This window comes from Natrix helvetica (genome assembly GCF_964273705.1).
Source record: "Natrix helvetica genome assembly, chromosome: 5".
Taxonomy (NCBI): Eukaryota; Metazoa; Chordata; class Lepidosauria; order Squamata; family Natricidae; genus Natrix; species Natrix helvetica.
This window is the reverse complement of record NC_138551.1, coordinates 143733470-143746927: the sequence shown is the minus strand read 5'-3', so window position 1 is coordinate 143746927 and position 13458 is coordinate 143733470. Positions and strand designations below refer to the sequence as shown.

General features: G+C 43.8%; 1 protein-coding gene across 7 annotated transcripts in view; it reads left to right on the top strand.

Annotated features, from left to right (window-relative positions):
* Positions 1 to 13458, top strand: part of ARHGEF10L (Rho guanine nucleotide exchange factor 10 like) — a 128233-nt gene that overhangs the window by 42489 nt on the left and 72286 nt on the right. For all 7 annotated transcript variants that reach the window (XM_081954605.1, XM_081954599.1, XM_081954598.1 and 4 more), the window contains 3 exons: positions 7008 to 7090; positions 7861 to 7944; positions 13261 to 13433. In XM_081954605.1, the coding sequence (XP_081810731.1) occupies positions 7008 to 7090; positions 7861 to 7944; positions 13261 to 13433 (340 nt within the window). The remainder of the gene's footprint in view (positions 1 to 7007; positions 7091 to 7860; positions 7945 to 13260; positions 13434 to 13458) is intronic.

Below are 13458 nucleotides of genomic sequence, written 5' to 3'. Positions count from 1 at the left end.
TAAGGATGCTGAAAGCTCTATTCTGCCCCCCAGTGGCAGCAGGAAGCAAAACATGTGTTTGGCGCCTGATTTTTTCAGTGTATTTTTGGAGCTAAGGGAATCTTAAATCATATGATCTATAGAGATTCTCAAGTCAACCAGTCCTGGGTGTCCCAAAGGCGCTTTTTCTTCAGGAGGCAATTGGACTTTTTGTTTTTTTTGTTTTTTGTTTTCCTTTTGAAGATGTTTCGCTTCTCATCCAGGAAGCTTCTTCAGCTCTAACAGGATAGTGGGGGAACGGAAGGATTTATATTCCTTGCAGACAGCTGGTCGTCTGCATCCTTTTAGCGCAGGGGTCCTCAAAACTTTTTTAAACAGGGGTCCAATTCAGACCGTTAGGGGAGTGAACCGGCTGGGTGCCTTTCTTCTCTCCCTTTCCTCTCTCCTCCTCTCTTCCTTTTCTATTCTTGTCTCTCTCTGCCTCTCTCTTTCTGTATGTCGGTCTCTCTCTTTTTTCTCCCTCTCTGTCTCTTCTCTTTCTGTCTTCCTTCTCTCCCTTTCCTCTCTCCTCCTCTCTTCCTTTCCTTTTCTATTCTTGTCTCTCTCTGTCTCTCTCTTTCTGTATGTCGGTCTCTCTCTTTTTTCTCCCTCTCTGTCTCTTCTCTTTCTGTCTTCCTTCTCTCCCTTTCCTCTCTCCTCCTCTCTTCCTTTCCTTTTCTATTCTTGTCTCTCTCTGCCTCTCTCTTTCTGTATGTCGGTCTCTCTCTTTTTTCTCCCTCTCTGTCTCTTCTCTTTCTGTCTTCCTTCTCTCCCTTTCCTCTCTCCTCCTCTCTTCCTTTCCTTTTCTATTCTTGTCTCTCTCTGTCTCTCTCTTTCTGTATGTCGGTCTCTCTCTTTTTTCTCCCTCTCTGTCTCTTCTCTTTCTGTCTTCCTTCTCTCCCTTTCCTCTCTCCTCCTCTCTTCCTTTCCTTTTCTATTCTTGTCTCTCTCTGCCTCTCTCTTTCTGTATGTCGGTCTCTCTCTTTTTTCTCCCTCTCTGTCTCTTCTCTTTCTGTCTTCCTTCTCTCCCTTTCCTCTCTCCTCCTCTCTTCCTTTCCTTTTCTATTCTTGTCTCTCTCTGCCTCTCTCTTTCTGTATGTCGGTCTCTCTCTTTTTTCTCCCTCTCTGTCTCTTCTCTTTCTGTCTTCCTTCTCTCCCTTTCCTCTCTCCTCCTCTCTTCCTTTCCTTTTCTATTCTTGTCTCTCTCTGCCTCTCTCTTTCTGTATGTCGGTCTCTCTCTTTTTTCTCCCTCTCTGTCTCTCTGTCTCTTCTCTTTCTGTCTTCCCTCTCTCCCTTTCCTCTCTCCTCCTCTCTTCCTTTCCTTTTCTATTCTTGTCTGTCTCTGCCTCTCTCTTTCTGTATGTCGGTCTCTCTCTTTTTTCTCCCTCTCTGTCTCTTCTCTTTCTGTCTTCCTTCTCTCCCTTTCCTCTCTCCTCCTCTCTTCCTTTCCTTTTCTATTCTTGTCTCTCTCTGCCTCTCTCTTTCTGTATGTCGGTCTCTCTCTTTTTTCTCCCTCTCTGTCTCTCTGTCTCTTCTCTTTCTGTCTTTCTTTTCTCCCTTTCCTCTCTCCTCCTCTCTTCCTTTCCTTTTCTATTCTTGTCTCTCTCTGCCTCTCTTTTTCTGTATGTCGGTCTCTCTCTTTTTTCTCCCTCTCTGTCTCTCTGTCTCTTCTCTTTCTGTCTTTCTTTTCTCCCTTTCCTCTCTCCTCCTCTCTTCCTTTCCTTTTCTATTCTTGTCTCTCTCTGCCTCTCTCTTTCTGTATGTCGGTCTCTCTCTTTTTTCTCCCTCTCTGTCTCTCTGTCTCTTCTCTTTCTGTCTTCCCTCTCTCCCTTTCCTCTCTCCTCCTCTCTTCCTTTCCTTTTCTATTCTTGTCTCTCTCTGCCTCTCTCTTTCTGTATGTCGGTCTCTTTTTTCTCCCTCTCTGTCTCTCTGTCTCTTCTCTTTCTGTCTTTCTTCTCTCCCTTTCCTCTCTCCTCCTCTCTTCCTTTCCTTTTCTATTCTTGTCTCTCTCTGCCTCTCTCTTTCTGTATGTCGGTCTCTCTCTTTTTTCTCCCTCTCTGTCTCTTCTCTTTCTGTCTTCCTTCTCTCCCTTTCCTCTCCTCCTCTCTTCCTTTCCTTTTCTATTCTTGTCTGTCTCTGCCTCTCTCTTTCTGTATGTCGGTCTCTCTCTTTTTTCTCCCTCTCTGTCTCTCTGTCTCTTCTCTTTCTGTCTTCCTTCTCTCCCTTTCCTCTCTCCTCCTCTCTTCCTTTCCTTTTCTATTCTTGTCTCTCTCTGCCTCTCTCTTTCTGTATGTTGGTCTCTCTCTTTTTTCTCCCTCTGTCTCTCTGTCTCTTCTCTTTCTGTCTTTCTTCTCTCCCTTTCCTCTCTCCTCCTCTCTTCCTTTCCTTTTCTATTCTTGTCTCTCTCTTTCTGTATGTCGGTCTCTCTCTTTTTTCTCCCTCTCTGTCTCTTCTCTTTCTGTCTTCCTTCTCTCCCTTTCCTCTCTCCTCCTCTCTTCCTTTCCTTTTCTATTCTTGTGGTCATCTCTTTTCAACTCTGAACTGGTGTGTTTTCGGGATGGTATTCCTGCAAACCCTGTTATAATTTTATGCTTATGCTTATCCTTTCCTATTCCCTTTTCTTCGTTATCATGTCCTAGCTATTTCCCCCCCCCCTCGATATCTCCTTCTTGAACATATACTTACATATAAATACTTCGTTTTCCATTTTCCCGCCCCCCCCTTTCCATTTAATAGCTTCACGTTAAAGTTTTTCAATTTTCAAAATGAGTCTTGCTTCGTTTTGAATTATTAGCCCAACATAGATGGGAGCCACAATAACAGATTAGGAAACTTTTCCTAGAGTTACAACCAAAGGTTGTTGTCCCCCCCCCTTTTTTTTTTTTTTTTTTTTGCTGTTTTTGCAGCAGTTTGGATTAATTCGGGAAGGGATCCTATTCATTTTGCCCCCCCCCTCCTTTTTTTCCCTATGACAAAGGAAGGATCAAACCTTGCAGCTGTGTCAAGCGAAGAAAGAATGCAAGCCAGTAGCTCCTCTCCGTTCCTTTTCTGGGAATTTGTATTATTCCCGAGCTGCTTCCTGGTTCCCATGGTGGAATCTAGACAGACTTAAAAGGCTAATGAAATTTTTTTAAAAATAAATAGTTAATGCACTTGGCCAGAGGTCTCTCTCTCTCTCTGTTTTCTCTTGCCAGTGACAGTGGCTTTTATTGGGAGTCAATTCCCGACTCTGTCCATTAAGCGGAGCGATGGAGGAGGCCAGCTTGAAAGAAAAGGCCTCCATTTACGAGGATGAGTGGGGGGGGGGCAGCCCATCTCATGCCCTGTAAAGAGAAGGGAGGGGCTTCGTGCTGCATAAGAGGAGGCTGATCAAGAGGAAGGGGGGGAAAAGAGAAATCTAAATATCCATAGCCCGAAAGATTCGGATGCTTGCAAGGGACTTCTGCCAACTTCGGGGTAGGGTCTTCTTGGCAATTATTTTTTTAATGATATCTTCTCTCCTGTGCCCAGAAATTTGGAGTTTTGGGGCGGGGGGGGGGACCACAGAAGAGATAGTGTGCAAAACCACTACCACGCTCGCTAGCGTGAGGATGCGCATAAAATAGTAAAGTCATTATAGATCGTGGGAGATTCTGTTTTTCAGGATTTGTTTTCTCTTTTTTTACAGCAAATCAGCTCCGGGCACATTCAAAAAAAATATCTGCATATTGTGAGTCAGAGGGCTGGTGATTTGGGGTTTATTTGCAGGAAATCTTGGCAGACAAACAACTTTTTCCCCCTCTAAATTAAGATGCTGGGATGGGGAGGGGGAAAAAAAGCTTTGGTAGGCTGTGTTTGTGTCCGTGAAAGCGGGGTTTGTGTGTGTGTGTGGTTTTTTTGTGTGTGTGTATGTGTGTGTTTTGCCACTTGGTATTGGCGGGCTGCCTCCAAGTCTCCTTAATCAAGTCTCCTTAATCCTAGGAGCGTGTTAAACGCTTAGTGACAGTTTCCTAAGAGCAATTGTGGCCTGTGGGTTGTTTTGGGGAGGGGTCCTCGCTCTAGCACTTCCCCCCTCTCCCCCCAATTGCCTGCTAATTAAAAAATACCCTCTTGTAAGCTGGGAAATCTGTGCGAAACGGTGAGGGCTTTAAGATGTGGGGCAAGTATTTTGAACTTTCCTTCGAATGGCTGCAATTTAGTTTAATAAAACTGCATTCAGCTGAAGCTACAAGAGGAGCATCTTCATTCCGGCAAAAAGAGCTTCTCTTGCCATTCTTGATAGGGCGAGGATTTGGTTTTTAGGGAGGGTGTCAAAGGAAGATAACAAAGATCCAAGATCCCTTCCCAAGTGGATTCTAGCTGATTGAGGGGCATGGCATTGCTTACTTCCTTTAAGGCGCACCTGAAATATCTAGAATGAACAGCCAAAAAGCAGATGCAGACAAGAGATTCAACAGAGGATCTGGGAGGCAAGTTAAAAAAAAAGCATAGCAATTAAAGTATTGAAGCGGGCAAGAGACGATGAGTAGATATTTCTCTTTTTTTTGTTGTTCTGATTTGCTTTCTCTTTTCTCTCTCTCTCTTTTCTCTTTTTCTTTTCTTTTTAGGTAGGTGACACGATTAGAAGTTTGCTAGGATAGAAAGGAAAAGTCTTTTAATAAAAGCCGACATGACTAAAAGCTAGAATAAGTGATAGAAATAGAAAGGGGGGGGATATTAGTGCATACACTTTTACATAAAAGTAATAACAAGGGAAAACATGGAATAATTGAATAACGACAGAGTTCAACCTAATATAAATGTGTATTGTTATTAGGAATGTATAAGTTGATTGAATGTAATAATTATGATTAGCTTTATTCATTTTATTTGCATTAGAACGTATGACACCCAGGGGCCACACTGTTCACGCGTTGATTTGATATTTTATTTTATTTATTTTGTCAAGCATGTACAAGATAACAAAGATAAGTGTAAACATGATTATGGATACAGGAAATGGGTACGAATCAATGGGGACAGTAGGACAGAGACGGTAGGGACATTGGTGCCCTTATATGCGCCCCTTAAAGACCTCTTAGGAATGGGGTGAGGTCAACAGTAAAAATAATTAAAATACAAGGATAGAGAGATAGTCATCCTGAAACAAATCCCAAAGAAAGTTAGAGATAAAAGAAAAAAATATTCGCTTTTAGCGAAGAAATTATACCAGAAAGGGGTTTGGTTTCGGTGGCTTCTGCCAGAAGGTATGTTGATATTCTGGGAGGACACCAGAGTTAGAATTAATACAACTATGGAGGCTGAGGCCTTCATGGAAAAAAACAAAGTGCTCCTAGATAAAACCGATGACACCACACGGGATACACAAGACACGGGAGGTGCCGGAGTCTCGCTGGTGGGGGGAGAAGAGGCAACACAGAGAAAACTTAGATCACAAAAGTGAATTAGAAAAATAATGCAATTTCCCATACAGGGAATTTTTTCTGTTTGATATAAAATAGACTGAAATTACTTGAAGATATAAGGTAAAATATGCTGTCAAAATATTGCTAAGTAGTAATTATCTAATGTATTAATAAGTGAAAGTTATGAGAATTGGGGGGGGGGTGCCATTTCCTGCATAATGTAGCTGTCAAAATTTGTAACTTCACCCATTATCCCCTTTCCTGGAATTTTTTGTAAAAATAATTAAAAAAATTGTTTAAAAAAAAACAGGAGAAGTGTTAGGTTAAAATTATGGGGGGTTTGAGGATGTAACAAAGGAGTCGGGTAGAGCATTCCAGGCGTTGACCCCTCTGTTGCTGAAGTTGTATTTTCTGCAGTCGAGTTTGGAGCGGTTTACCTTGAGCTTGTATCTATTGTGTGCTCGTGTCTTGGTGAGGTTGAAGCTGAAGTTGTATTGACAGGTAGAACGTTGTAGCGGACAATTTTACGTACTACGCTCAGGTCAGACCGAAGGGGGCGTAGGTCTAAGTTGTTTGAGCCCAAAATTAAGGCTGGGGGCATAAGGGGATTCTATTGTGAGTAGAGGAGAGGTGGACTCTTCTCGTGAAATACCTCTGGACTCTCTCAATTGCATTAATGTCCGATAGACAGTGTGGATTCCAGGCAGTTGAGCTGTATTCGAGAATAGGTCTAGCCAAGGTTTTATATGCCCTAGTTTGCAATACAATATTACCGGAGAAGAAGCTTCCCAAGATTCGGTTAATGTCTTTTTGGAAATGCTGTTTTCTATTTTTTGTAAAAAAAAAAATGCATTGTCCCAGGTGCTATAAAAGCTTTTCAGGTGGGCAAAGTTCAGAAATACCCACTCTGGCTGGAGGTTGCAAACTATAAGGATCCCTGTGAAAACTTAACGAAGAGTTATGTTGAAGGGTTGCTGATCCGAATTTGCCCCCCTTTTAAGGCAGAATAATATTTGAAACACTGACATATACATGAATAATTTAGAATCTTTTGTTATAAAATGAAGGACAAAGATAATAACGAATTTATGTCCACTTGATAGAGGATTGGTAATATAATGTATAACTCTAAGTGCATTACTATAAAGATATCCTGTTGAAAATAGTGATAGATATATAAATATAAACACTTGATAAAAAAAATTTATACCGTAAAAATATTTAAAATGAGACAATGATTACATAAAGGTACGTTGTTATTAAGCAGACAATCAAGAATGTAAGAGAATTAAGTTTACTGGGTAAAAAAAAGAAATATTAATCGTAATTTAATATGTGCTGTACAATGAAAGCGAGGTTTTTGGTTATATTAGATGGAAAATCTGTGATTGTGTATGTAATTGAAAATACGGATGCAAAAACACTTGTAACTAAACGACATGCTGTATGTAATGGATGAAATTTTTTTATGTTGTCTTTTATGTTTAAAAATAAAATTAAAAATGGGGGAAAAATATTTTTGCTTGCTTGGGTTCGGGACGAGAAAAGCCACGAAGGGTTTATGGGTGCAAAGCCAACTTTTTCAAAACTGTCTCCCTGTTCTAGATTGGTGGGCACCGTGAGCAATGGAGATTTTTCCCAGACTGGGACACGAATCTACAGCTGGAAGCGAAGACATTCATCTCAAGGTAGGAGGACCCATTTTCTACTGAGGGCTGAGTGTGGGGAGCAGCGGATCGCTGGCTCCAAATGGCTCCCTGCTGCAGCTCCAGCAAGCCAAGTTTCTAGCCCTCATGGTGGCTTTGCAGTCCTTGGTTTCCATGTGGTTGGATTCACCTGTTGTGGCCCGCCAGCGGAGCTGGGAGCAGATTCAGACAGCGAGGAGGTTGGGGAGGAACATGGGCCAGTCCTGGAGTCTGGGGAAGGCTCGGACGAGGGCTCTGTGTCGGAGGCAGAGAGGGGGCCACGGCCGTCTGCCAGTTATCAGCTGCCTTCAGAGTCAGACATCAGTGGGGCAGAAGAACAGCTGGAGCCTGTTCCCAGTGGGCGCATGCACAGAGCTGCCAGATGAAGGGAACAGCTAAAGAACAGGGGTCGACTTGGGAGTAAGGCCACAGGTGGACGATGAATGGCCCCTCCCAGAGGGAATAAAAGAGGAGCGAAAGGGGAGTGGAGTTTGCAGGAGGCAATTAGTTCGCTTAATTGGTTCGTGAGTCTCCGAGACTCCTGGCCAAGTTCTGCAGATATCGGCCTGGCAGCTCTCCAAGCCAGAGAAGGTCTGTGGCTGTAAATCCTCCCTCCAAAGACTGCTGGATGTGAATGAGCAGAATTCACAACGAATTAATAAAAGGGTTTTTTGTCATGACAAGGAATTTGCTTCAGGCTCTTGCGAAGCCTCGGTCAGAACATCCCTCTAGGTTCAGTTGCCCTCCCTACCTTATCTCGTTCTTTGTTCCAGGTGATCAGTTTACCTTCCCCTCTGTTGACGATGAAGTGATTTACGATGATGTCCCTTCCGAGAAAGTCGATTTACAGCCGTGTGGTAGGCTTACACTCCTCCACGCCTCTCATTCGCACCTCTCCTCTTCGCTCAAGATCACACCATTTTCTTTCCCTCTCCTTCAACATGCTTCCCTTCTTGTCACAAATGTTCTTTCAACTGTCTTGCTAAAATGATCTTCGGCAAAGATTTCTTGCAACAACAATATCCTCCGTAAGGAAGGAGGTTTAATAAATCTACAATATTTGGATGTGAAATCGGGACAGAGAAAGAGAGAGAGAGTGATGATAAAATAATAAAATTCCAAAAGAAAAGAGGAAGAAGAATCCATTTGCATTATTGCGGATAAATGAACCCGTTAATCTACCTGCTCTTAATAGAATGCAATCCCAATTTAATGTGTTTTAAATGAGTTAAAAGAAGATATTCAGTGTTTCTTTTAACCGGCTTCCAAATCTTAGAGGGATTTCCTTCTTCAGGACTTCCCTTAATAAGTGATTTCCCGATTTATTTTCCATCTGCGAACAGAAGTCAAGAATGACACTCCAAACATGCTCTGCCCTCCTGCGCCCTGATAATCCTCAATACAAAAGTGTTCCTACTTTATTTTACTTATTTAAACCATTTCTATAAGGGACACGGTGGCTGAGGGGCTAAGACGCTGAGCTTGTCAATCAGAAAGGTCGGCAGTTTGGGGGTTCGAATCCTTAGTGCCGCCTAATGGAGGGAGCTCCCGTGACTTGTCCCAGCTTCTGCCAACCTGCTGACTCCATCGCTGGCCATAGGGGGCGAACAATTGTCCCCTGTGGAGCGGGCGCGCAATTTGGGCGTCCTCCTTGATGCCCGGCTGTCAATGGAGGACCATGTGGCAGCCGTGGCAAGGGGGGCGTTCCACCAGGTTCGCCTGGTGCGCCAATTGCGCCCCCTACTGGACCGGAGTGCCCTGCGCACGGTCACTCATGCGCTGGTGACGTCTCGCCTGGACTACTGCAATGCTCTCTACATGGGGCTTCCCTTGGGACGCGTCCGGAGACTGCAGCTAGTTCAGAACGCAGCCGCGCGGGTTATTATGGGAAGTACACGTTACTCCCACGTAACACCTCTCCTGCGCGAGCTGCACTGGCTACCTGTGGCCTTTCGGGTGCGTTTCAAGGTATTGATCACCATCTTTAAAGCGCTCCATGGCAGTGGACCTAGTTACCTGCAGGATCGCATCCTACCACACACGTCCCTGCGACCTATCCGCTCACACAGAGAGGGGCTCCTCCTGGTGCCGTCTGCTAGTCAATGCCAGCGGGCGACACCTAGGAGTAGATCCTTCTCTGTGATGCGCCCAACCCTCTGGAATGACCTCCCCCCTGACATTCGAACTACCACCGACCTCCGTTCCTTCCGGCAAAAGTTAAAGACTCACCTATTTCAATCAGCTGGCCTGGCACTTTCTTAGTTCTACCTCCCGGGGATTTATTCATTTTAATTGGGTTTGGGGTTTTAAAAAGTTTTTAATACACTATATACTATATTTAATATTTATTATTCTATGTACAGTCTTGCAACCTCCTCCACCTACGTATTTAATTATTTAACTGTTTTGTATGTATTTTATAACGTATTTTAGTGACTGTACACCGCCCCGAGTCCCTTTCGGGAGAGGGGGCGGTCTATAAATATGAATAATAAATAAATAAATAAATAAATAAGCAGTTCGAAAGCACGTAAAAAATGCAAGTAGAAAAAATAGGGACCCCCTTTGGTGGGAAGGAACAGCGTTCGGTGCGCCTTCGGGAGTTGAGTCATGCCGGCCACATGACCACAGAGACATCTTCGGACAGCGCTGGCTCTTCGGGTTTGAAACGGAGATGAGCAGCGCCCCCTAGAGTCGGGAACAACTAGCACGTATGTGCAAGGGGAAACTTTACCTTTACCGTTTTAAACCATTTTTATAGTTTATGGAAAAGCAGGCAACCATGCTGATTTGAAATTATTTGCTGTTCATTTCGCCTATCCCTGGTTAAACATCAGTTCTTTATACTTTATTTTATTTTGAGTCCCCCCCTCCCCACAATGCAATGTTTTCTCTGAAATTAATCCATTTTTATAGAATCAGAGGCTTTTTCTTGTCAAATCCCAATGCTTTTTCTACAATTCCTTAACATTTTCAGATCTGATTTGTAATATCTATATCTATATAAAAATGGCTGCGTGTCTGTTCCAGCATAACTCTGGAACGCCTCAAGCAATTTCAACCAAACGTGGTACCCAGATGACTTACTCTCTGGAAAAAAAATACTGTGGGGGGGTAAGTCACCCCTAACGCCCCTCGGGGTGTGTTTTCTGTTAAGATACAGCCTGTTGTGGCTTAAAATGGCTTCTACTATACAGCGCAGTGGAGTTACCATGTTAATGGCTTCGCCGTGCTCCACAAGGGGGCTCCCTTTGGTCAGGGGGGAAATCCAACATTAGAAATTACGTTTGATCTGGACATTCTCTCCCCCCCCCCCTTTTAAATAAATACCCGGGCAACACCAGGTTATCAACTAGTTTTTAAAGGACAACGAATAAGAGTCATTTTTTATGTTCGTTGGCTTGGTCTGGGTTGGTGAGACCCCATTGGGCTTTTCAGAGTGTGCTAATCTTTAAAAGATTTCTGTTTTGACATTCTTGTTTTATTTTTCTCACTCAGCATAGCAAGCGGGATGTTTAATGTTGCTTTCGCCACCTTTGGGGAAAGAGCTGATAGTGAAATATTTAATTACTTCCCTTCCCTGTTAGTCATCACTACAGAATATAAGCATTTCGGGGCTTGTGAATTTCTCTTGTTTTTAAATAAAAACTTCCAGCTGACAGCTAAGAAGAAATCGATTGACTATCAACTCCGGAAGGTATTCTAGCCTACGTCCTTCGAATTGCGACCACAGTTGAGCCCAGAATTTCAGTTGCTAACCGAGACAGTGAGTTTTGCTCTGTTTTTTACAACCTTCCATGCCGCGGTTGTTGAGTGAATCACTTGCGGTTCTTGACTTAGTTAACGCGGCTGTTAAGGGAAACTGGTTTCCCCATTGTGTTCGCTTGTCGGAAGGTCGCAGAAGGGGAATTACGAGACCCCAGGACACTGCAACCGTCGTCAATATGAGTCAGTTGCCAAGAGTTTGAATTTCTCATCATGGGGATGTTATAATGGTCGTAAGCGTGAAAAATGGTCGTATAAGTCATTTTTTTCAGCGCTGTTGTAACTTCAAACAGTCACTAATGATTGATTGTCAAAAACAGACCATGCCAGACTAATCCTATTGCATTCTTTGACAAAGTGACAAAATTAGTGGACCAGAGGAATGCCGTCGATATAGTTTACTTGGACTTCGGTAAGGCATTTGATAAGGTAAACCATAACCTACTCCTAGATAAAGTAGAAGAATGTGGGTTGGACAGCATCACCACCAGATGGATTCGTAACTGGCTGACCAACCGCACTCAACGTGTAGTCCTCAATGGAAATGCATCTACATGGAGGGAGATATGCAGTGGAGTACCCCAAGGCTCTGTTTTAGGCCCAGTACTCTTCAACCTCTTCATCAATGATTTGGATGAGGGAATAAATGGGGAACTCATCAAATTTACAGATGATACCAAGCTGGCAGGAATAGCCAACACTCCAGAAGACAGGCTTAAGATACAGAAGGATCTTGACAAACTTGAACATTGGGCACTATCTAATAAAATGAAATTCAATGGTGAAAAGAGTAAGGTTCTACGTTTAGGCAAGAAAAACAGAATGCACAGGTACAGTATAGGTGGGACCTACCTCAAGAGTAGTAACTGTGAGAGGGATTTTGGAGTCCTAGTGGACAACCATTTAAATATGAGCCAGCAGTGTGCAGCAGCTGCCAAACAAAGCCAACACAGTTCTAGGCTGCAGCAACAGAGGGATAGAATCAAGATCACGTGAAGGGTTAATACCACTTTATAACACCTTGGTAAGGCCACATTTGGAATACTGCATCCAGTTTTGGTCGCCACAATGTAGAAAAGATGTGGAGACTCTAGAAAGAGTGCAGAGAAGAGCAACAAAGAGGATTAGGGGACTGGAGACTAAAACACATGAAGAACAGTTGCAGGAACTGGATATGTTTAGCTTAAGAGAAAGAAGGACTAGGGGAGACATGATAGCAGTCTTCCAATATCTCAGGGGTTGCCACAAAGAAGAGGGAGTCAAACTATTCTCCAAAGCAACTCAGAGTAGAACAAGAAGCAATGGGTGCAAACTAATCAAGGAGAGAAGCAACTTAGAACTGAGGAGAAACTTCCTGACAGTTAGAACAATTAATCAGTGGAACAGAAGTTGCCTCCAGAAGTTGTGAATGCCCCAACACTGGAAATCTTTAAGATGATGTTGGATAGCCATTTGTCTGAAACGGTATAGGGTTTCCTGCCTAGGCAGGGGGTTGGACTAGAAGACCTCCAAGGTCCCTTCCAACTCTGCTATTTTATTGTATTGCATTGTATTGATTGTAAGTCAAGGACTGCCTGTACTTGGACAATGATTTACATTCGGATGTTTTGACAACGCATTTATGACGGTCACAGTGCCCCACAGTGACCTTCCGACAAGTAAAGTCAATGGGGAAACCAGATTCACTTAACAGCTGGGTTACTAACATCAGTTGCAGTGATTCGCTTAACAACTGTGGCAAGGAAGGTTGTAAAATGGAGCAAAACTCACAGCAACTGTCTCAGTTAGCGACTGAAATGTTGGGCTCAATTGTGGTCGTATGTAGAGGTAAAGGTAAAAGGTTCCCCTCGCACATATGTGCCAGTCGTTCCTGACTCTAGGGGGCAGTGCTCATCTCAGTTTCAAAGCTGAAGAGCCAGCGCTGTCCGAAGATGTGGTCATGTGGCTGGCATGACTAAACGCCCAAAGGCGCATGGAATGTTATGACCTTCCCACCAAAGGGGGTCCCTATTTCTCTACTTGAATTTTTACGTGCTTTCGAACTGCTAGGTTGGCAGAAGCTGGGACAAGTCACGGGAGCTCACTCCGTTAGGCGGTGCTAGGGATTCGAACCGCCAAACTGCCGACCTTTCTGATCGACAAGCTCAGCGTCTTAACCACCGAGCCACCGTGTCCCTTCAGTTGAGGACTACCTCTAATCTGAACTTTTTCCTCTTAATTCCACTTTCTTTCTTTTTAAAAAATTTATCCTGTGCCGCCGATGTCCACTCTTCAGTTTCATCGTCTCCTTCTTCCTGTTATTATTTCTTCTCTTCTTGAAGCCTCCTTGTGCTGTGGGACCCCTTTTTCTCCCTCCGTTTCCTCCCCTCCCTCGGTTAAGAACTGGCTGTCGTTTCTCCCTCTTTCAGATTCAGAGAGAAGCTTAATTTATGAAGATGTCCTTCACGCCAAGCTCACCTCACAAGAGCCTGAAGATTTAGGCTGGAGCTCCAGCGAATTCGAAAGCTACAGCGAAGACTCGGCCGACGAGAACAAAGCCAATGCGGCCCACGCCAAACCCAAAGTTTCCTTCCAGCCGAAGGTAATTTGGAGGGGGGGGCGCCAAT